Source organism: Mya arenaria, chromosome 8 (assembly GCF_026914265.1).
Source record: "Mya arenaria isolate MELC-2E11 chromosome 8, ASM2691426v1".
NCBI lineage: Eukaryota > Metazoa > Mollusca > Bivalvia > Myida > Myidae > Mya > Mya arenaria.
The window spans coordinates 22338022-22363040 of NC_069129.1; the positions used below are offsets into that span (position 1 = coordinate 22338022).

General features: G+C 35.0%; 3 protein-coding genes across 3 annotated transcripts in view; 2 read left to right on the forward strand and 1 right to left on the reverse strand.

Annotated features, from left to right (window-relative positions):
• The window catches only part of LOC128243659 (ribosome biogenesis protein bop1-B-like), a 30440-nt gene extending 24337 nt beyond the window's left edge, over positions 1–6103 (forward strand). The window contains exons 11-18 of the mRNA XM_052961544.1: positions 168–376; positions 658–758; positions 1139–1221; positions 1715–1900; positions 2411–2513; positions 2783–2867; positions 3504–3611; positions 3871–6103. Of these exons, the coding sequence (XP_052817504.1) occupies positions 168–376; positions 658–758; positions 1139–1221; positions 1715–1900; positions 2411–2513; positions 2783–2867; positions 3504–3611; positions 3871–4024 (1029 nt within the window). The 3' untranslated portion in view covers positions 4025–6103. The remainder of the gene's footprint in view (positions 1–167; positions 377–657; positions 759–1138; positions 1222–1714; positions 1901–2410; positions 2514–2782; positions 2868–3503; positions 3612–3870) is intronic.
• Positions 6104–8581: 2478 nt separating this feature from the next.
• Positions 8582–13837, reverse strand: LOC128244064 (uncharacterized). Its single transcript, XM_052962079.1, has 2 exons — positions 13536–13837; positions 8582–9983 (listed from the first exon to the last, which is right to left on the reverse strand). Exons 1-2 carry the CDS (start codon positions 13835–13837, stop codon positions 8582–8584), a joined length of 1704 nt encoding a protein of 567 aa, XP_052818039.1.
• Positions 13838–14818: 981 nt separating this feature from the next.
• On the forward strand, positions 14819–22652 carry LOC128244065 (ribosome biogenesis protein bop1-B-like). The gene is given in 14 exon segments (XM_052962080.1): positions 14819–14830; positions 15621–15722; positions 16026–16148; positions 16563–16673; positions 16936–17097; positions 17531–17611; positions 18342–18550; positions 18835–18935; positions 19401–19483; positions 20031–20216; positions 20444–20546; positions 20898–20982; positions 21990–22097; positions 22365–22652. Coding segments are annotated over 14 exon segments (1620 nt in total). The 3' UTR covers positions 22519–22652.
• Positions 22653–25019: the final 2367 nt, after the last annotated feature.

Here is a 25019-nt window from a genome sequence, read left to right on the forward strand (position 1 = left end):
AAAAAAAGCAGCATATTCTCGTTATGTTTCCATATTTTGTCCACGTAAGAGTCACCAGTGTCACCAAGGATATGATCTTTAATGTGCCGCAGACCCCAGCAGTCAGAATTTTGGTACGATGTTAAACGTAAAGCAATTAGTAAAGAATGTTTACTTCTGTCCTACAGATCTACAAGGGACACACAGGCATGGTACGATGTGTGACAGTTGACCCTAGCGGTCAATGGATAGCGAGCGGTGGAGACGATGGAACTGTCAGGGTTTGGGAAGTTTCAACAGCCCGGTGCTTGAAGACGACGCTTGTCCATGGAGGAGGGAAAGTCAAGTGTATAGCATGGAATCCAAACCCTGCTGTATGCCTGGTTGCTGTTGTGAGGTAAGTCATTCAACAATTTATTTCAGAATGTATACAAGTCCATGAATTTGTTGTCTCAAATGTCATATAAGTCCATTTTTCAGTTATGCTTATACTCGCCAGACATTCAGTATTTTTGTGTTTACATTTTAATCATTCAACTTAAGGCTCATATGATCAAGTTATGAAGGATAAACCAGTGGCTTTAAAAAATTTGTTTGCTCTTTGAGTTTTATACAAACCATAAAAGAAATGCATAAGGGCCGTCATAACATGTTTATACTGAAATTGTCTTTAACCAGCGACCGAAGCGTAATGCTGCTGAATCCAGGGGTCGGTGATAAACTCCAGCTGTCCAATACAGACACCATGCTGGAACAGACACAGCCTGTTGACAACCAAGGTACGTAAAGCAGTAAGGTTGCGATATTATAGAGTTGGAACCTGTAAGTGTTCGATATTTTCACTACTAGAAAATCTGGGTTATGCCCCTTTTTAGTTTGTCAGTTTTTTTGTCAAAAGAAGTTTTGGTATTGTAAATGCCGATGTGTCATTGTAATAGGTTTTAGCTTCATAATTTTGATCATCAACTTGAACTTCAATTAACAATATGATGTTTTTAAAAAAAGAAAAAGATTTTTCAAATACACTCCATTGACTGACCAAGGAAATATTTTAGATAAAACTGCCATTGGCCATGTAAAAATTTTGAAATTTGCCATTGACCGACCATAGAAATATTTTTAGAAAACAGCCTTGACTATTGAAATATTTCTTTTACAGATGCCAAGGTTCCTGTTGCATGGAACGTGTGTGAAGGGAAAGAGTTTGAAGCAGGCTTTCGACTGAATCTCTCACACGGACATGTAAGTCTGTTCATCTGTTGACGTAGTAAAAAATGAAAGTAAATTTGTATTTATTTTGCTTTGCCCAGTGATTAGGGTACTCACTTACACCAATTTTAGGGTGGGAGTGGTCTAGCCGAAAAGTTAATTGTTTCTCACCTGATAAGATGTGGTTCAAGTCTCATCAGGAATTTTGTTAATGGCCTTTCAAAACTAGTACTGGTTTCTGCCCAGGAAATCGACTAAAGCTAGATTCTATAAGCTTTCAGCCCAAAAATAATCAGTATAAACATAGCATGAGTGCTTGTGAGTTTGGTTATTGGCATCCATGTCAGACAAATAAGTTTGCTCAAAATACTCTGGTCACTGCAGCAAAAGAAGACCTCACTCCCACGTACCACTGTTCTTAAAAGCTATTGAGAAAACAAACTTTGGCAATAAAATATTTGCAGCATTTTGTGAGATATTGCATTCACTTTGTAGAATATTAACTATGTGTTGTCTTATTTTCCAGGACGTCTCCCAGGTGACATGGCATTCCAAGGGAGACTACTTCGCCACGGTAATGCCCCAAGGACAATCGCGATCAGTGCTTATACACCAGTTGTCACGGAAACGCTCACAAAACCCATTCTCCAAGTCCAAGGGCATTGTACAGTGTGTGAGATTCCATCCACTGAGACCTTTCCTGTTTGTTGCAGTAAGCTGTTTTACTATTACTAGCTTTGATGTTTGAGTTAAACAACATACAGTAAAATGCTCAATATGGTATCTTTTTTATCGGTATTTAAACTACCTCTATGATATATGTAATGTGTTTAGCATTGAAATAGTTGTGTATATACGTTTTGGTCACGGTCATTCCACTATCTTTACCATGTGTAAAGATGAAAGGGCTAGTCCATGTACCCTGCTTTGAACATGATTTTCCCATACTGGAACAGACCTCAGGATATTTTTCTGGATTGACAATTATCAGTTGTTAGAACCCCTGATAGTGCAAAAACATTTTCTTTGGCCAGGACTAAAAAGTTGACTTAAGTTATTTAACTTGGTACACACGTCGCCAGGGACAATATGCATTTGTTAAGTAATTCCCATAACTCCTAAATGTTATTGTCAAATTATGCCCCATACGAGCTCCTTTGTTAGTCTAAGAGTTTGAATATTTGTTTGAATACTGTTAAAATCATTACTATCGACTTTCCAGACACAGAGGTTTGTGAGAGTTTACAATCTGCTGAAACAAGAGCTGAGCAAGAAGCTGATGACCAACTGCAAGTGGGTGTCCAGTCTTGCAGTGCACCCTGAAGGTAGGCTAGCTTGACCATTAACAAAAATCTACTTATTAGAATAGTGAGTTGTTTCCAAAGGGACAAAATGTAATTTAATACATTGAGCTGTATACAGCAGTTAGTCATTTTGTACATTATGTAAAAGTTATTTACACTTATTAACACTAAAACTTATTTCACTTTGTAGATGGTGGCATTTTCATATACCTTTCTTAAACAAACAGAAATTGACCTTGATATGTAGACTTATTTCTTAATTTAGTTTTAAGTTTTTTTTCTTGTTTTAGGTGATAATCTGTTAATTGGCAGCTATGATAGCAGGTTGAGCTGGTTTGACCTGGACCTTTCCACCAAACCGTACCAGACTCTCAAGTAAGTTTTAAAAAGTTAAAAAATCTTGTAGAAATTTAATAATATAGTCTTGAAAAACTTCAAGGTGTACCAAAGAGGTGGAGCCTGGTGACAAACACCGGGCTGTTGACATATTCGAATCTTCACTTACCATTGCTTAATACAATGTCATAATGGTCAGTCAGTTCATTTAAAAGAAACACCAGGTTCTCTACAGAAACAGACAATATCTACAGAAACAGACAATATAAATATTAAGTATTAACCGCCAACGTGTTGGCTGTTTTCCAATTGCTTTTCCACTGCACTGGACTTATAGTCACTAAAGTCTTAAGACTGAGTATTTAAAGAGACTCAGAATCAGAAAAGCAAAATTTTAACTTGGCTGTATAAATGCTATTGCTATACCAAAAATGTAAAAGGGTGTTGTATCTGTCACAAATAACCTGTTCTACAATAAACAGACATAACAAATATGTGTATTTTTATAACCTCAAATGGCTTAGAAAGAAGGTTTACAAAGTAAATTGAATAAACTTAGGTAACACTAAAAGGTCTTTCGTCCTGTGTGTTACCATAGTGGCAACACATATTTTCCTCCATCAGCAATAACTGCTCCATTATGCACATGTCTATTGTAATTTCTTTGATCTGTAGACACCACAAGAAAGCGATCCGTCAAGTATGTTATCACCGTCGTTACCCATTGTTTGCCTCTGTCAGCGATGACTGCTCCATCATTGTGTGTCACGGAATGGTCTACAAGTAAGTTTTTTCTACATATTGTTTGTCTTTTTTATGCTGATATTTCTTCACAGTTGATGCAAGACGGCTGTATAAAGGAATGATGTTACATACATTGACATTTTTTGTATGTAGTATTCTCGATTGCCGAAATACTGCCATGAACAAATAATACAAATATACAAACATGCTACATCTCCAGTTTTAGTAATATATTATTTGTAATAATATATACCTACTTTCATTTCTTTGGACTTCAATATATATTCTGTCTTTGCAGTGATATGCTACAAAACCCATTGATTGTACCAGTGAAGGTCTTACGAGGACACACGCCAGAAAAAGACGTTGGCATCTTAGACTGTGTGTTCCACCCGACACAACCCTGGATTTTCTCTGCAGGGGCAGACTCAACCATTAGACTGTTTACTTGAGATTCGCTGTTTCACTCTGCTATATAATATGAACTGTCATTTCACCAGTAAATTTTTGATGGGATGAAGTGATGAAAATTGTGTTCACATGCTCTCTGTTTGTTCATTGTGTAAATAGAAAATATGAACTGTTGTCGTTTTGAACTCTGGAGGGATAAAATGGTGAATATTGCAGATGTTTTATCCTTGTTAGTTATATGCGTTATATAGAGTCCTGTAATTGTTTTGAACTCTAATGCTTCTAAACAAAAAACAGTTTCAGAATTAAATGATGAAAAAAGTACAAAATAATAAGATTTGTACATTAACGACCAGGTTGATAAATTCATTCTGTGTAAATTTGGTGTGTAATAAATTGTAAGATGCCATTTTGCACAACCAAGAGAATCAAGACGTCCTTTGTATCAGCAATTAATAGTATACCTTTACTTTGCTGGAACCCTAGACGACTTGAGAATCAAGGCGTCACTTTCATCAGCATTCAACCTGTTCTTGTTACAATGATGTACATGTAATAGCTACGCTCCAAGTAATAAACATTTCATTTGTGAAACAGGTCTTGTACTATATATTGATGAAGACGTGAACTATATATATGGTCCTGGTTGCATCAGCAATAACAAGAGCACTGCGGAGAACTACTTTGTGTGATTTAAGTCGAACAAGGGGCATGACTCTACAATTAGTATATCCAGCGATTTTGGCTTTCTGCCCATTGGACAATATATTGTCACTGTTAAAATGTAAAAATGAATTTGTAATAGGTTTTGAGTCATAGCCAGTGTTAACGTTCTAGTACAACCATGTTAACAATTTGGGTTAAAACCAGCTTTGTTTTGCCAGTCAGATTAAGGTGCTATATGTATTGCTCCTCAAAGAGTCCATGTTTTTGTCCACTCATCTATTTCAATTTTATGCCTGCATTAAATCTTTTGGACCAACTGCAGTATTTTGAAATAAGTTGACATGCGTAATACATCAATTAAAGGTTAATATCCAGAACTCCTAGCTTGATAAAAGGATTTCTAACTGCTAAATTTAAACATTCAGCCAATCGAACATATACAAATAATAGCACATACTCCAAATAATAATGTCGATAAAACGCCAATCATGCTGGACAATGATGATGACTTAGCTAATACAAAGCTGACCATGTTTTTGGACAGCGATGAAAGTAAACCATCTGCCTCGAAAGTTAACTTTTAAAGGACCTCGTTGTACATATGTATATAATGATAAAATTTTCGAGGAAAATGTATTATGAAAATGTCTTATTGCCACTGATGTCTGTTTTATGTGATCTTGTTTGCTGTTAAATCAAACATACTTTAAAATTAAGATCAGCTAAATCTCTGATAGCTCCATTAACCTTAATGTAACATTTCGATGCCTGGTGATCCCATATAATTTTGGTATAATTTAGGAGATATATGATTGCTGATAACTGATTACATATGAACAAAAACAGGGTATATATTAAGTTACAAGTTTTTATATTTGTTCTTTATTTCAAATTTAATCGGAATTAAATGTATTGAGCTATTTTGCAATCTTTGACGGTACTAAAAAACTGTTTTGCTATAAAAAAAATCGGTTTTGGGGTTTTCTTTTTTTTGCACACAAAACCCTTTAAAACGATATCAAAATAATATGAGGTCATTTGGCATTTGATAATAACAAATTTGTTCTTTGGATTCCTTATCATAAAGAAATTGGATGGTAATTCATGTATGTTGTTTGTACTTTAAATTATCATTGCAAACTCGAGAGTTGTACTATGCACTACAACTGTTTGTATAATGAAACACTCAACAAAATAAGTTAAGGGTCACCTATTGTAGAAATTGTTCAATAACTGTCATCGGCCAAAAAAATAAAGTTTAAGGAAGGTTGCTAACAGAAATATCGATGAAGACATGAAAGTGTAGGGAAGTATAGGCCAGAGTATGTGAACACAATCTGAATGTAAAATATGTTGTTTAAAACACTGACCCTTGATTATTTTTGTTGAGTTTAATGTATGCTATTTACAGCTTATTAACTAAAATATGCTTACATAAAGGTGTTAGTATGATTTATAATAAAAAAGAACAACTGTGACTTTGATAAAGTCTTTAAAAGGATTTGCACATTTAAGTTTTAATTTTAATTGTTCCAACAGAATTTTCAATATTCTGTTTTTAATTTCTATAACAGGATATTCGTAACATCGTAAGTAACATCCTGATGGAATGGTACAATAAATACAAACACATTGGCTACGATGTTGAGGGACGCCACCTGGTTAAGCCACAGCAGTGAGATAACTTGGATGACTTCCTGAACAAAGTTGATGATCCTAACTGCTGGTAGGCAGATTTGGATTGTCTCCCTTGTTTCAAGGTTATTTTCAAACACAATTCATTGTAAACAGATATTACATATTAATTTTAAGTTACAATGACCATGCAAAAGACTTGGAAGCTTTTAACACGCTGAAAACTCATTTTCTATTCTATCTATTATTTGTCTGTTTAGAACCCACTGAAATTTTACTTGGTTCGTGGGTCAGGCGGGTTTTTGTGACCTCTGCATGTATATTTATGTACATGTATGGTTTAGAGGGGAATATGGAGTTGAAGCCAATACTTAGACTCTCTTGGTCTGTCAAATAGGACATAAGGAGCCATGATTACATACAGTCTCAAATCCAAAGACAGACTCAGCAAGTAAATATACAAAACTACAGTTCATTGTGAATATTTTTCTAATTGAGAATTTATGATAAAATTTGCTGAGCTTCATTACTTTTGAAAATTGTCCAATTCTTTACATTTATTTTTGTCAAAAATATGGAGTTAAGATGTTTTATGTGATTGAACAAAAAGGCTTTTCTGCGTATAAGCATCGACTCGGACTTGAGTCTGTTCGGTATCATGGGTCCTGATATTGTTTCTACCTCGGAAACTTACTGGGCCCATTCTGTTTTGTATGAATGCCATTAAGTAAAAGCCCCTTGGCCCAGTAATTAAGGAGTTTGCTTCACAATAGGTTTGATTGAATCCGAGTTCACAAGTGAACATGTACGTGGTTTATTCAGGGCTTCATCGCACTCTTTTCATTTGTTTGGAGGGTTTTAACCAGGTTTTCTCATAGCGAAAGAATGACATTTGTTGTTGCTCAAAGGGCAGGCGGTCAGTTTCAAAACCACCTATGAAACTGATTTACTTTAGTTAGGTAGACATATCTCGACCAATCTTAATTTATAGGAAGAAATTAAGAATACCTTTCATGGGATTGCGTTTTGGGCCCCTAGTGTCAAAGTCACTGTTAATAAAAATAGAAAAACGGTTGAAACTGAATAACTTAATTGACATATCTTGACTGAAATTGGTACATAGGAAGAGTTTATGGAACCTTTTTATGGGATTGCTTTTGGGGCCTCTTTTGTCAAGGTCAAGGTTACTGTTACTAAAAGTAGAACTGATTAACTTTAGCTTGCGTTGACATATCTTGACAAAACTTGGTATTGAGGACGAGTTTATGGAGGACTTCAAAGGGATTGCATTTGAGCCCTCGAAGGTCAAGGTCGCTGTTACTTAAAATATAAAAAACAGTTGAAACTTATTTACTTTAGTTAGGGTTGACACATTTTGACCTTACTTGGTATGTAGGAAGAGTTCATGGAGGACTTCCACGGGATTGCATTTGATGCGCCTTGGTAGAATAAGAAAAACACAAGCAAGTGTTGGCATTCTCTCTGTTTCATATAAATGTTCATAATAAAAAAAAATGTTCTTGTTTGTGTTAAAATATTTAATTTATAGACTCATTTGAGTATGGCTTAGGTTTCCAGTTTATTCATAAAGCATACCTCGATTGAATACCCGGAGTAAATTTACTGCAGAAGCCTCGTGTTCATGAAAAATTAAAGAGGTGGAATTTTGGACGTTTGATAAGACGCCAGAGACACACCTCTGGCAATTTGAACAAGCTGAGAAGCTATGGTTCACTATGAGTATTAATGCATTATGAAGTGCTGTTTTCCGACTGTTTATTCTGTAAAGTTATAGGTATAGTAAAGTGAGGGTTCTTATAATGATTTACTGGTTTAAGGCCATTGTACAACGGGGAAGACATTTTGAACTATTTTTTACATAAATCTTAACCAGCTTGATTATTCACATTACAGTTTATTGGATTACATAGTACATATTAAATGTCCCAGTTTTATATAACATAATGATTAATATGCTTAATAAAGGAAAAAATACACCTTATTAGTTATTGTTAAAAGATTATTTTAATATGAAAATTCACTTGATCCTGATCATTGTGTATATCCTATCATCACCATTAAATGAGTCCTTCTCCAATAACATCAATTAAATTACATTTTTAATAGCAAACACATAAATAATCTAAAAAATATAATGTCAAAAACAAAATGCTCACATAATTACAATTTCACTAGGTTCTATTGAATGTCTGTGTAACAGTGTTTCCTTTCAGCACATCATCAAATTGATCTCTGTACACAACTGATTCATGCTGTAGACTTTTTCCTCTGCCTATCTACCGAAGATCCATCACCAGAATATCATCTTGATCTCCTCCCACAACGAGCTTGCCAGTGTGGGGGCTGTACCAGGCTGCCCTTAGATAATAGTTGCCATCTCCCTCCCTGACCAGTGTAGCCAGCTTCTTCTTGCCTTCCTGGTCAACCTGTACCACCGTATTGTTGTGCCATGAACACACAAACACATGGCCATCCTCACTCACATGTACACCACATGCTGAACTAATGTCTGGATCCGACAGTGTAGCTAGAATGCTGCCATTCATATCAGTTGTTAATAGTTCTGGCTCGTAATAGTTACAGATGTAGATCTTATTGCCGTCTTGGTTCAAAGCAAAGTTAATCACTGTCTGCTTTTCTGATCTGTTTTCAAGTATCTTCTTGACTTGCTTGCCGGCTTTGGTGTAGATGTACAGGGCAGTGATGGAGCCCACATACAGCTGGTCTCCATGGTGCCTGATAGACATGCAGTCATGGTCAACTGAGAACTTTCTTGTCATTGTGATGGTGCCAGCTGCCACGGAGAGGAAGTGGACCTCATGAGTGACATCTGCAGGCCAGTTTACTGCTACAGCCACCTGATTTCCTGTGATATGACATATGTCCTGGGGCTCTATAGGGACATCACACTGGGCTATAACCTTATAGTCCCTGTTCAATACCTTCACTCTGTCATTGCCTTTATCTGCAAGAATTATCTCTCCTGTTGGAAGTTCCGTTATACCAACAATGGCACAGACATCTGTATCTGGCCTAATTTTCACATTGAAAGTTGATTTGTTCTCAGTCTTGAAAACCCTGCAATTAATAGTCTGTTTAGAAGACTTATTTTCGGATAGCTCATGTCCAATCTGTATTTCTAAGTTTTCTTGGATGTTGCCTAGTATGTTAAAATCAGACAGCAGTTGTGTAATTGTGGTTTCAGGCTTGAATGTTGCAGTCAGCTCAGGTTTGGTTGACAAAGCCTGGAGCAGGCTCTTGGCCTCTGACATCTTCTTTTCACACTTCCTGAAGCCAATGTAGGAGCTTGGTTCATCGTCCTTGTCCTGGGCTTGGATGGTGTCCATCAAGGCCTTCAGCTGGTCATATATGTGTGTGCAGGAGTCAATGTCCTTCTGAAGTGTGTCATCCAGGTAAGCCAAGATGATATTCATCTGTTCCACTGTCTTCTTCTCCAGCTCATCCAGCAGCTGGTTCAGTTTCTTCCTCAGGTCCTTGATCTTTGTCAGCATGGACTTGCCAGAGATCTTCAAGGAGCATTGGTTCTTCTTTCTGACCTCTCTTACCTCGTTCAGACCTGTTATTACCTGAGCAACCTTAGATGGAAGCTGCTTGAAGTCTGCCATCTTATGTATGCCCTTGGCCACGTCTGAGATCAAGCTGATGCTTCTGCACATCCTGTTGTAGAGATAATTAAATATAGTAAATGAGTGACGGGGGTCATTGTATAGGATCAAAAATTGTATGTGTGACCTGTCTTTGGATTCTGTGAAAAGATAAACAAGTTAACCCAAATACTTTCATCAACAGGCCATTGATTGAATTATACCTAACCATGAGTATGCAAGTGTTATTTTGTCTAAAATTATGTATTTTTTTGTTCCAAAGATTTACCATACCTATTTGTTTCAGTTTAATGCCTCTGAAGTGGTAAATAGTAATCAGGCATCCATCTGTCAGTCCGATTTATAACTGAATCAAACTTAGGCCCAGAGACCTAAACCTTGGTATGTTATAACTAGCAGATGATTTTGAGGTCAATTGGTCAAAGGTCAAGGTAGTGGTGACATCAAGCTTAAAATCAATTTCCGATCAATAACTGAAGAAAGCTTTTTTTCATAGACCTCAAACCTGGTCGGCAGGTTGGTAATGACCGGCAGATGAACCCTATTGATTTTAAAGTTGATGATTTAAAGGTCAAGGTCTTGGTGACCTCAAGCTGAAAATCCGTTTTTGATCAATATGATATCTGAAGTACGCTTAGACCCAGTAGTTTTAAACTTGGTAGGCAGGTTTGAAATGTCCAGCAGATTAATCATATTGATTGTGATGTCAGTAAGTCAAAGGTCAAGGTTTTGATGACCTCAAGCTGAAAATCCATTTCCTACCAATAACAGAAATTGCTTTGGCACATACTATTTAAACTTTGTAGGCAGGTTGGTAATGACCAGCAGATCAGTCACATTGCTTTTAAAGGTCATTAGTCAGTCACGTTGTTTTTTAGGTCATTGGTCGAAAGGTCAAGTTTATTGTGACCTCAAGCTGAAAATCCGTTGTTGATCAATATATGAAGAACGCTAAGTAACTTCTTGTATTTATTTGCCAACTTAACTGTTTTTCACATCTTTTTATAAAAAAAGATAAAAAGCAAATCCTTGTAAATCCATGATGCATCAAACAGAAAAACATACAATATGATATTACTTATCACATGCTATACCTTGGTTGCAGTTAATATAGCCATCACATAATTTTTGTATTACACATGTGTAATATAACACTATTGGTCAGAAAATATATTTGTATAATTAATTTGCAAAAGTAATTGCTTAATTTTCAATATTCTAGCAAGTCGACTCATGCGTCAATTTCTCATTTTGTATTTTGATAGGGGTTTATTTGATAACAGTATAACATTTTCCATCGAGATCCTCAGAATTTAAAGGTGAAATTTTGTCTTGAGTCCGTAAAAACATTTTGAATGACGTAAAGTAATTATTATTGTATAAACAGAAAATGATGTCGAGAACACATAACAAAATTTGGGCCATAGCTGTCAGCGAACACGTTATATATTACCTTTTTGGATGTGTTCGATTTTAATGTGCTGTAAACATCAAAAAAATAAATATCAACATTAAAGCTATGGAAGCCAGAACTATTTGGGCCACTGCTTTTTTATTGTTCGTTTAACAAACCAACCGCTAAAAAAACTGATTTCCGAAAAAGAAAATATTTGGAAATCCCAAACTCTTTTATTCCCACAGCTCCGAATTTTGCCTGCGATATAATTAAAACGTTGGGGAAAGAAAGAAAACTACTTCCACATAAACTTTTTATTGTTTCCATAGCCAGGCGTCTAAACGTCATCCAATCGTAAGCGCTGAATTTCGTATCCAGACGTTTGATTGGACAACAACGCTTGAAGAAACATGGCTATTTCTCGGACAGCAAAACAGTAAATTCATTTGTTTAAATAAATGAAAATGATACTGTCTCCCATATTATTAACTCTAATACACTCGTAAAGAATGTTTGTGGATATGGAAAGGCTGGAAAATGCAGGTAAACATCAAGGGAGATCGTCATTATATAAACCAAATGACATTCCGGGCTCCCTGTTGATACAATTCTGGGTCAAATGCATTGTCATAGAGGTTTTGTTAAAAACAGAGGAAGAAAATGTGCCACCTGTCAAAGACTGTCAATGCATTTGATATGATGATGTCGACGACAAAGAAATTTGACTGGTTACCTCCTGAAAAGTATGTATTCTGGAAGTTTTTGACGAAATGTTTTTTTGTGCCAGTGCTACGGACCTATTTTAGGTCCATGTTTGTGCCATACCAAAAAACTCTTCACATAATAAGTTCAAAATAGTTTTTCCTTTTGTTTGCTGTGTATAAACCTGGGAAAAAAGTGTGCCCTGGTTGGGATTCAAACCCACAACCAATGGAGCACAAGCATGGCCATCTAATAGTCATTTTGGGACCAAATCAATTGAGCTAACATGTGCTAAGATTGTGAACAGTGTTATGATTGTGAACAGTATCTAGTCAGTGTTAATTATCGTGTAACAATTTAAATAAAACTTTATAATAGTGATCAATATAATCAATATAGAACTGCTGTTAAGATTTATTGATGTGATCACCATTCAGGCAGTAATTGTTCAGTGATTGGAAGAAAAATATTTTTTAATATAGCACTGGTGGTAAGATTCAACCCTGTTTGGTGTTTAAAGTATAAAGTTTTTAATAAGTAGCTCATTAAGTAATGTTTTATTTCCTACCAAAAAATAATACAAGATTTTGAAAAAAAAGTATATTTTTTTGTTCCTCCTCCTACGAACATATTCAATCATGGTGGTTCGTTAAACAAACAATAAAAAATAAAAAGCCTTGATGTAATTTGACTGGATATGAAAATCGAATTAGTTATTTTATTTGTAATTGTTCTGGATATATAAGACCTTTTGTATTTTACTTTAAATGATCAGATTAATATGTGGTTTTGAATCATTCGGGGCACTATATTTCTGGAATGCATAGCACGGGAAATGGCATTGCTCTGTAGTATTCGGCAAACGATCACTAGAACAGGTGAAATTTGGTAGGTAACTTGCTATTTTCTACTGGAAAAGCATGTGATATAAAGAATCTGACACTCATCATCATATATTACACAGTTTTATTCAACTCATCCATGAAATGTGTTAGTTAGTTTGCCAAAGGCTCGCTTACTAACTTTTTTTCCTGAACTCTTTTAGTTCAATTGTGTATCATATGACATCTATTTATGTCTGAGAGACTGACAGAGTTGTATAAGATGAATTCTCTTTGTGGTATTTCCTTTATATCACACTTGCAAGTTATAATGATTCAAGGTTATCATTCTTAATGCTCCAATATGGAAATCTGTATTTACATTCTTATTTCACCTGCTTATTGCTTTTCATTTTAATCACACTCTGTATTTCTGTGGACTTAGTTAGAGCATGTTTGGATTAGATTTGGTTGTTGGTGTGGACCTGTTTTAGATTTATTTGATTTATGACTTCTACAAGTTATTATAAACAATGACAATAAAACAAGATTAGTCTCATTACAAAGGTTTTTAACAATCAGTTATGTCTCTTAATCTTGGCCACATAAATCCTTTAATTATCAAAGATTTGTTACCAATAATCCTTTGTCTGAATTTTTGAATCATATTAAGTAAATCACTAACCTGTGTTTCAAGGATACACAGAGTTGGCAGCACATCTCAGCGTGGTCCTCACACAGAAGTTCTATGACCTTACGAGGGTGAAGGTCACATGAAATGAGGGTGTCGCCCCGCCCTCCCCACTTGTCCACATCCTCATAGCCCAACACAGCATGCTGTTTCAGGATTTTGGAGTGAAATGTCAGGCATTGGTCACAGTAGTACTTTGAGCAGTCTCTACAGAAATACTTGGCCTCAGTATTTAGCTTTTCTTCTTGACACGGTGAGCAGACAAAGTCATGGATCACATCAGATGCCATTGACATGGAGTCTTTAAAGAACCAAGAATGCTTTGAAAACATATTAAACCAATACGTTTGAGTATTCCATGAAATATTTCTGTTAAATGTCACAAGTTTTAGCAAGAATTCAATATGTAAGTCTTTGTGTCAACAAACCTTTTAAATTAAAACATATACTTTCATTGATAACAGATAGCTGTGAATAATCACATTGAATGAGAGTCATTTTATAATGAATGTTTATCATCATAAAGTTTGACCTAATCAAAGGTACAGAGATATGAATATTTATTCAAACAGGCTTTTATATGCAAATAAAAATATTAGCTATCATTAAAATCAACACTATTCTTTTGACTCAACAGATCCTTACTTAATATACAGAAAGAGGCTTAGATGGCTATTTGAAGCAAAGCTTATATAAACAATATATATAACTCTAGGCTCAATACATATTTATATAGATAAGAAGATCTCCAACAATGTTTTCGGTTTTTTCACCAAAAAAAAATGAATTGTTCAAGAAATAACCACATAACTTAACTAAAGCCTTGAATGGTGAAAATGGATTAAATGTAAAATTTAGTTATATAAAATAACCATCTTTTTCTAAAGGATAAGAGAAAGATAAAAGTAACTTTATGAATGAGTAAACTATTGGATAGACAGGTGATATGTTACAAAAAGTTGTCCAACAAACTAATTCAACAGATTTAGACTAGGAACACAGTTGCAATGATCATGTGTTCTCATTTTGAACATATTTTTCTATCAGCCACAACCTGGTCTTCTGACAGTTACGGACCATTGAAAGTAAATTATATGTTTATGGTTGGTTACATATGTTTTGCATTATTGTTTATGCTGCATGTAGAAAAGTATGTGAAGGAACTTTTCTGGCTTTAATGTCCTGGAATCTGAAAACTGTTTATAACATCATTTAGTCAGGTTGGCCTAAGCTCCCTGGCTTTTGGCTACAGTTCAACCCTGTAAACGAGTATAAACATGCTTCTTCTGGTAAACAGGCAGTCTTATTCATTCCCAACAAAATAAAAGCACTTGATTATACTGGTTTATCTTAAATGTAAGCTTCATTAGTGAAATTTCAGCTGAAAAATTATTGAAACTGTTTTACTTTCATTTATACATGTATGTCATTCAACATAAATGTGTTTGATGGGTGAATCATCCTGAGTGACATTACTCCATAAACAGTATGTATACAAAACAACCGAAATACGTGTGAAGATAAAACATAATTATATAACCCTTCGATGAATGTATATTGAGTAACTAAAATGTTCCAATGTAACCTTTTCTGTATATGTTCCGGAATGTACAGTACATGCATATTTTGATCGCACCTCGTTCACCAAGTCTTTTGAAAGTCGTTTAAAACATCAGTGATGTCAATAGGCACCAGCTGCCAACCAAAATGTTCAAATAACAATTGGTCGAGTTTTAATTAGCAAAAATATGTGAATTTTAAGTAGAATAAGTATGAGCTGGTTGATTACCTTGTTATTTGAGACGGTTCAACTAAAATGTATTGGAAACCCTGTTAAACACAATTTTAAAACTTACTGAGAGACCTTCATACATGTTGTGCATAATGATGCAGGCCTTCAAAATTCAAAAGATACCAAACATACACCTGAACATGTACAATCTTATCTACCTCTGTTTTGCTATTGTAATCATTGTTCTTGCTTTGATACTATTCTTTTGGCAGCATTTCATAAATAACGAATACATTCATAACAGTATTTATGAATTATCGGAATGTGTTTCTAATTCTGTGTTTCAGCCGTGTGTTGACTGGTTTTCCAGTGAAGTGATGATTCACCCTCTCTCCAACCAACCCGAACACAAGAGCAGCTTTATACCCTCCAAATGGGAAAAACTCAAGGTTGGTCATTCTTATTTGGTACTCAGGAAGTATCTTGGTCATGGGTTGACTTATTTTTCAATGAAATGATAAATTATCTTTGGTGCAACAGTCCATTATACAGGAGTTTAATACGCCTCAAATGGTAGAAACTCAATGTAGGAGGTATCTCTAAATGAGATTTCTTTATCAATGTTATTTCCCAAGAAATAATAGGTTGAAATAAAAAGGATGAACTAAAGGAAGCCTAGCGAAGTATGATGAGAAAGCAACACCTGGGAGTATTATTCATTTCAGTGACATATATATTGTTCTCTTTAACAGGTGGGTCAGATGGTGCATGCCCTGGAGATGGGCTGGATGAAACCTAGCAAGCCAGATGATGAAAAAGATGAGGAGTAGAATGACGAGCCAAACTTCTACATGATCTGGAATGACGATGATGATGTGAGTCGAGATTGCACAATACTTTCAAAGATAGAGGAAAAGCATTTTAGGCTTATTTGATTTTCAAGAAGTATTTTAGGCTTGGCGTTTTCTTAGCGATTTACACAGAAACTGTTAAAGTTATTCTGATGACACTTGGTACACATGTTTCTAGTTGCAATTCCTACATGCGAAACAATGCCCTTACTGCTGCCTTCAATAGTTGTTAAGTTTACCCTCTTTAATGGTAAAAAACAGACAAGCATTTTTGTTTTCTCTGGAGTTCTCTTGTTACAGATTTGCATTTGGGTAGATTTCTTTCTTTAAATGAATATTTAAATCACGGCTTTCTTTAAACCTTTCAAAGTAGTATGTAAATGTTTGACATAGTTACCTCAAACAAAAAGAAAAAAATGTTTCATTTCTCGTTTACAGTCAGAGATGAACAAGCGATACCGCCAGCATATCCCGGCGCCAAAGACATCACTCCCTGGGCACGCAGAGAGCTACAATCCTCCACCAGAGTATCTGCTCACTAAAGAAGGAGTTTGTTATGGTTAAAGAACACATGCTTCAGTAAGGCTCTTTTTTGCGAAATTCATGTAAATGTAAAACTACAATTTCTCATTATTAAAGGTTTAAATTGTGAACGAGCAAAAGCAAGCATACTTTTTCCCATATAACGTTTACTTTCAGTTACCTTTTCCAGAAACATATATGTGTGCGCCTGAAAGATGACACGTCCGATAAGTGGAATTTTAGTAACTCTGTTACTCAAACCATATTTATACTTTCATTATACTTTCAGGAAGAGCGTTGGAAAGACAAAGACCCAGAGGATAGAAGAGTCAACTGCATACCCAAGAAGTTTTCCAACCTACGCACTGTTCCTGGTTACTCCACATTTATACAGGAGAGGTTTGACCGATGCCTGGATCTGTACCTGTGTCCAAGACAGAGAAAAATGAGGGCAAGTGCCGTAGAGAGATACTATGCTTTCAGTAAACTTATCTTAAATCTTAATCTGGCATGAAATCAATAGGAAGATGGACCCAAATTCATTAAACATTGCTTTGTCCTTTTGCTAAGAAGGATAAGTCTGATAGTTTAGGGACTCCTGCATCTCCCTCTAGCTTGATCCCTAATCTTTTTATATACAATTTCTGACTTTTCTTACTTCAATTTAGATTATTTTATCCTAAGGCAGTCATGATAGACACAGTACACAATGGCCAGAATTTCCTTGTGAAAATGGTTTTAGAGAATTATAAGACATACCTGGTAAAAACAAATTGCTGATACTAAAATGCAGTGTCAATGTTAAGACATCTTAAGCATGAACAAAAAATATTCATGTCTCTTATGATTTTACATATTGTAAACGTTTTCTAATGTTTTTGCAGATGAATGTTGATCCAGAAGATTTGATACCCAAACTGCCCAAACCCAAAGACCTTCAGCCTTTCCCTACCACACAGTCATTGGTAAGCTTATCAATTTCTATGCCCCCAAAGGGAGTCATATAGTACTCACAATGATTTGTGTCTCTTCTTAACAATCAAGTCTTAGCTGTAACTTAACCCAAATTGATTCGAATTTCAATCAAACTTCACAGAAAAGTACTGTAGCATAGAAATGTGTTGCGCATAGCATTTGTGCTCTCGTCTCTTAAGTTCATAGTCAAACTTTCAGATCAATTGGTTACTTTTACCATGCCAACAAGGCCAAATAGGGGCATTTGTCACATTCCTGTGATAGCTCCTGATCATTTTTACTTAAACAAAAGTCTTAATTAACTAAAAAATAATATATTGTCAGGCTTATATGAATGGTAAGTCAAAGTACAAAAAAAAATATGAAGCTTGTTAACAGAAACTAAGTTTCGGTCATATCTTGCCAAAACATATGCAAGGGTCATACACAGGCATGGTTCATTTCAGGCAGTGACATTTTAAGTGGATATGAACCTGACAAACGTACAACCATGGTATATCTAATCCAAGAATTTACAAATGTCTAAGTATGTTGTGTGACTGTTGACTGATAAATAAAAAAGCAGCATATTCTCGTTATGTTTCCGTATTTTGTCCACATATGAGTTACCAGGATCACCAAGGATATGATCCTTAATGTGCCGCACACCCCAGCAGTTAGAATTTGGCATGATGTGAAACCTAAAGCAATTAGCAAAAAATGTCTATTTCTGTCCTACAGATCTACAAGGGACACACAGGCATGGTACGTTGTGTGACAGTTGACCCTAGTGGTCAATGGATAGCCAGCGGTGGAGACGATGGAACTGTCAGGGTTTGGGAAGTTTCAACAGCCCGGTGCTTAAAGACCACGCTTGTCCATGGAGGAGGGAAAGTCAAGTGTATAGTATGGAATCCAAACCCTGCTGTATGCCTGGTTGCTGTTGTGAGGTTAGTCATTCAATAATTTATTTCAGAATGTAAACAAGTCCATGGATTAGTTGTCTCGAATGTCATATAAGTCCATTTTACAGTTATTGCTTATACTCACCAGACATTCAGTATATTTGTGTTCCATTTACGAAACACAGTTATTTTAATCATTCAACTTAAGGCTCATATAATAAGTTATGAATGATAAACCAGTGGCTTTAGAAATTGAGTTTTATACAAACCATAAAAGAAATGCATAAGGACTGTCATAACATGTTTATACTGAAATTTTCTTTAACCAGCGACCGAAGTGTAATGCTGCTTAATCCCGGGGTCGGAGATAAACTCCAGCTGTCCAATACAGACACCATGCTGGAACAGACACAGCCTGTTGACAACCAAGGTACATAAAGTGATATGGTTGCGATATTGTAGAGTTTGCACTTGTAAGTGTTCTATACTGCAAGGTTTGTGAGATGGTCTGTGCATGAAGCAAGAATAAGAATTGCAGGGAATTAAACTGTAAAATTCAAATTACATTCACACCTAGAAATAATTATCTGGGTTATGCCCCTTTTTAGTCATTTTTTTTTGTCAAAAGAAGTTTTGGTATTATAATTGCTGACATGTCATTGTCATAGGTTTTAGCTTCATAATTTTGATCATAAAGAGAACTTCCATTAATAATGGAATGTTTTTTAAAAAAGAAAGGTTTTTTCCAAATACATTCATGATTCTATTGACTGACCAAGGAAATATTTTAGATAAAACTGCCATTGACCATTTTAACATTTGAAAAACTGCCATTGACCGACCATGGAAATATTTTTAGAAAACTGCCTTGACTATTGAACTATTTCTTTTACAGATGCTAAGGTTCCTGTTGCGTGGAACGTGTGTGAAGGGAAAGAGTTTGAAGCAGGCTTCCGACTGAATCTTTCACACGGACATGTAAGTCGATTTATATTTTGCTAAAATCATTGATTACGTAAGAAACTATTGAATTTTTAAGTTAATTTATTTAGGTTTGCAAAGTGATGCGAACTCACTCACACCAATTTTAGGGTAGGAGTGGTCTAGTGGAAATATTATCTGCCTCTCGCCCAATAAGTTGTGTATAAAGTCCAGTCAGGATTTTTTAAATGGCCTTTCAAAACCAGTACTTGTTTTTGCCCAGGAAATCGACTCAAGCTTGATTCTATGAGCTAACAGCCCAAAAATAATCAGTATAAACATAGCATGGGTGCTTGTCAGTTTGATTATTGACATCCACATCAGACAAATGAGTTTCCTCTTACTGCTCTGGTCACTGCAACAAAAGAAGACCTAACTCTCACTAGCACTGTTCTTAAAAGTGTGATAAGTATTATTATGTTTGACTGTCATCTATTGTTTAAAAATAAAGAGGGATTAACCTAAATTTATTAAGAAGAAAATAAGCTTTATTTGCAGCCTTTTTGTGAGATATTGCATTCACATTATTTGTCTTATTTTCCAGGATGTCTCCCAGGTGACATGGCATTCTAAGGGAGACTACTTCGCCACGGTAATGCCCCAAGGACAATCGCGATCAGTGCTTATACACCAGTTGTCACGGAAACGCTCACAAAACCCGTTCTCCAAGTCCAAGGGCATTGTACAATGTGTGAGATTCCATCCGCTGAGACCTTTCCTGTTTGTTGCAGTAAGCTGTTTTACTATTACGTTTGTGTCTTGGCCATTCCACTTTCTAATGTATTTAAATACAATTCGGTACACATGTCGCCAGGGACAATATGCATTTGTCAAGTTATTTCCATAACTCTTCCTATAAATTATTGTCAAGTTATGCCCCTTATGAGCTCCCGTGTTAGTCGAAGAGTTTGTATATTTGTTTGAATACTGTTAAAATCATTACTATGGACTTTCCAGACACAGAGGTTTGTGAGAGTTTACAATCTGCTGAAACAAGAGCTGAGCAAGAAGCTGATGACCAACTGCAAGTGGGTGTCCAGTCTTGCAGTGCACCCTGAAGGTAGGCTAGCTTGACCATTAACAAACTCTACTTATTAGAATAGTTGAGCTGTTTCCAATCGGACAGACTGTTATTTAATAAATTGGGCTGAATACGTCAGTTTTAAAAAAAAAATTGTACATTATGAAAAAATTATTTAAACTCAAACTTTTTTCACTTCTTTGAAGGTGTCATTTATATTTTCCTATATTTTCCTTTCTATTTAAAAACAATGAGAAATTGACCTAGATATGTAAACATATATGTGTAATAAATAATAAATGTATATATTTTGATCTTGGACAGTATATTTAAACATTACTTAAAATTGAATTGTTTCTTAATTTCTTACAAGTTCTCTTCTTGTTATAGGTGATAATCTGATAATTGGCAGCTACGACAGCCGGTTGAGCTGGTTTGACCTGGACCTTTCCACTAAACCATACCAGACTCTCAAGTAAGTTTTGGAATGTTGAATTTTTTATAGATCTTATTCCTGAAAAAATTGGCTTATGGTTTCTCCTGTAGGTAAAAGTGTTATGAAAGTGTAAGTATAATGGAAATTATTGGCATTTAACATCTGTGTTCGAATTTTCATTTACAATTGGTAAATTAAATGACGTTGCTTTTGTCCAAACTGCAGAAATGAAAAAATAATGATGTCATAATGGTTAGTCGGTTCATTAAAGTGACACTCTTGTTCAAAATCAATACTAACACATGCAAAACAAATATAAATTTTGAGTGATACACCCTCAAATACTTACTAAATAATGCACTTATGGAAAATATTAATACCTATAAACAATATTATAACCGTGTTTTTAATAGCTGAAAACGCAAAAATATTTAATGATTGGTGATGCTCAAAGATTTACTGCTATCTACTATGGTCTCATAAGGTAGCAATACCGTGTTTTCTGCACATTTCTTTCAATTTAAACTCGGTATCCTTCCTAAGATATATTGTTTTCGACATTTGTACATCCTTTTTGGTATATTAGAACAATTGTATAAAATGTGTTAAATCTTATTTTTGAGTAATAGTGCATCTTTAAGAAGGAACACCAGGTTTCTCTGCAGAAAAAGACAAGGGCAAAATAAATGTGAAGTATTCACCGCCGACATGTTTTCCAATTGATATACCACAAAGTATAGTAAGAGACTCAGAAAAGGAAAATTTTAGGTTGGCTGTATAAATGCTATTTCTACAGCAAGGATGTTAAAAGGTGTTGTATCTGTCACAAATAACCTGTTCTACAGTAAAAAGATATAAAAAAAATATTTGTATTTATATAACCTGAAATGGCTTAGAAAAAATGTTTACAATGTTAATTGAATCAATTGTAGGTAACACTAGAAGGTCATTCGTCGTGTGTGTTACCATAGTGGTAGCACATCATTTCCTCCGTCAGCCATATTAAACTGCTCCATTATGTACATTGTAATTTCCGTATTTTGTAGACACCACAAGAAGGCGATTCGTCAAGTGTGTTATCACCGTCGTTATCCGCTGTTTGCCTCTGTCAGCGATGACTGCTCCATCATTGTGTGTCACGGAATGGTCTACAAGTAAGTTTTTCTACATAATGTTTATCTTCTTATGCTGATTTTTCTCCACGGTTGATGCAAGAATAATCGCAGAAGGCCATAAAGAAAAATGATGTTTCATACATTGACATTTTTGTGTGTAGTTTTACAGATTGCCGAAATACCGACATGAACAAATTATACAAATATACATACATGATACCTCTCCAGTTTTAGAAATACATTACGGTAATAATATATATCTACTTGCATATTTTTTGGCCTTCAATAGCTATTCTGTCTTTGCAGTGATATGCTACAGAACCCATTGATTGTACCAGTGAAGGTGTTGCGAGGACATACGCCAGAAAAAGACGTTGGCATCCTAGACTGTGTGTTCCACCCGACACAACCCTGGATTTTCTCTGCAGGGGCAGACTCAACCATTAGACTGTTTACTTGAGATTGGCCGTTTTACTGTGTTATATAATATGAACTGTCATTTTACCAGTAAATTTTTGCTGGGATGAAGATGAAAATTGTGTTCACATGCTCTCGGTTGGTTCATTGTGTAAATAGAAAATATGAACTGTTGTCTTTTTGAACTCTTGAGGGATAAAATGGTGAATATTGCGGATGTTTTATCCTTGTTAGTTATGTGCGTTATATAGAGTCCTGTAATTGTTTTGAACTCAAATGCTTCTGAACAAAACAGTTTCAGAATTAAATGATGAAAAAGTACAGAATAATCAGATTTGTACATTAACGACCAGTTTGATAAATTCATTCTGTGTAAATTTGGTGTGTAATAAATTGTAAGATGCCATTTTGCACAACCAAGAGAATCAAGACGTCCTTTTATCAGCAATTAATAGTATACCTTTACTTTGCTGGAACCCTAGACGACGCGAGAATCAAGGCGTCACTTTCATCAGCATTCAACCTGTTTTTTTGTTACAATGACGTACATGTAATAGCTACGCTCCAAGTAATAAACATTTCATTTGTGAAACAGGTCTCGTACTATATATTGATGAAGACGTGAACAATATATATGGTCCTGGTTGCATTAGCAATAACAAGAGCACTGCGGAGAACTACTTTGTGTGATTTAAGCCCAACGAGGGGCATGACTTCAATTAGTATATCCAGAGTTTTTGGCTTTCTGCCCATTGGACAATATATTGTCACTAGTCAATACATTGTCACTGGTAAAATGTGAAAATGGTTTCATGATTTTGTAATGAGTTTTGAGTCATATCGAGTGTTAAAGTTCTAGCACAACCATGTTAACAATTTGGGTTAAAACCAGCTTTTTTTTGCCAGTCAGAATAAGGCGCTATTTGCATTGCTCCTCGAAGAATCCATGTTTTTGTCCACTCATCTATTTCAATTTTATGCCTGCATTAAATCTTTTGGACCAACTGCAGTATTTTGAAATAAGTTGACATGCGTAATACGTCAGTTAAAGGTTAATGTCCAGAACTCCTATTTTGATAAAAGGATTTCTAACTTCTAAATTTAAACATTCAGCCAATCAAACATATACAAATAATAGCACATACTCCAAATATTAATGTCGATAAAACGCCAATCATGCTGGACAATGATGATGACTTAGCTAATACAAAGCCGACCATGTTTTTGGACAACGATTAAAGTAAACCATCTGCCTCGAAAGTTAATTTTGATGAGTATGCCGAATAGACGCCAGATGAAGAGGTAAAAAACTCATCTTTAAAAGGACCTCGTTGAACATATATATATAATGATAAACTTTTCGAGGAAAATGTATTGTGAAAATGTCTTATTGCTACTGATGTCTGTTATATGTGATCTTGTTTTCTGCTAAATCAAACATAATTTAAAATTAAGATCAGCTTGCTCTCTGATAGCTCTATTAACCTTAATGTAACCTTTCGATGCCTGGTGACCCATATAATTTTGGTATAATTTAGGAGATATATGATTGCTGATAACTGATTATATATGAACAAAAACAGGGTATATATTAAGTTACAAGTTTTTATATTTGTTCTTTATTTCAAATTTAATCGGAATAAAATGTATTGAGCTATTTTGCAATCTTTGACGGTCCTAAAAAACTGTTTTGCTATAAAAAAAACCCACGTTTTTGGGGTTTTCTTTTTTTGCACACAAAACCCTTTAAAACGATATCAAAATAATATGAGGTCATTAGGCATTTAATAATAACAAATTTGTTCTTTGAATTCCTTATCATAAAGAAATTAGATGGTAATTCATGTATGTTGTTTGTACTTTAAATTATCATTGCAAACTCGAGAGTTGTACTATGCACTACAACTGTTTGTATAATGAAACATTCAACAAAATAAGTTTCAGGGTCACCTATTGTAGAAATTGTTCAATAACTGTCATCGGCCAAAAAAATAAAGTTTAAGGAAGGTTGCTAACAGAAATATCGATGAAGACATGAAAGTGTAGCAAAGTATAGGCCAGAGTATGTGAACACAATCTTAATGTAAAATATGTTGTTTAAAACACTGACCCTTGATTATTTTTGTTGAGTTTAATGTCTGCTATTTACAGCTAATTATCTAAAATATGCTTACATAAAGGTGTTAGTATGATTTATAATAAAAAAGAACAACAGTGACTTTGATAAAGTCTTTAAAAGGATTTGCACATTTAAGTTTTAATTTTAACTGTTCCAACAGAATTTTCAATATTCTGTTTTTAATTTCTATAATAGGATATTCGTAACATCGTGGGTAACATCCTGATGGAATGGTACAATAATTACAAACACATTGGCTACGATGTTGAGGGACGCCACCTGGTTAAGCCACAGCAGTGAGATAACTTGGATGACTTCCTGAACAACGTTGATGATCCTAACTACTGGTAGGCAGATTTGGATTGTCTCCCTTGTTTCAAGGTTATTTTCAAACACAATTCATTGTAAACAGATATTACATATTA

Excerpts from the sequence above, each read along its gene's own strand:
- LOC128244064 (XM_052962079.1), bottom strand. The coding sequence starts at position 13,837 with ATGTCAATGGCATCTGATGTGATCCATGACTTTGTCTGCTCACCGTGT. Across the intron at positions 9,984-13,535 it reads TGTGTATCCTTGAAACACAG|GATGTGCAGAAGCATCAGCT; the intron begins GTTAGTGATTTA and ends TCTCTACAACAG.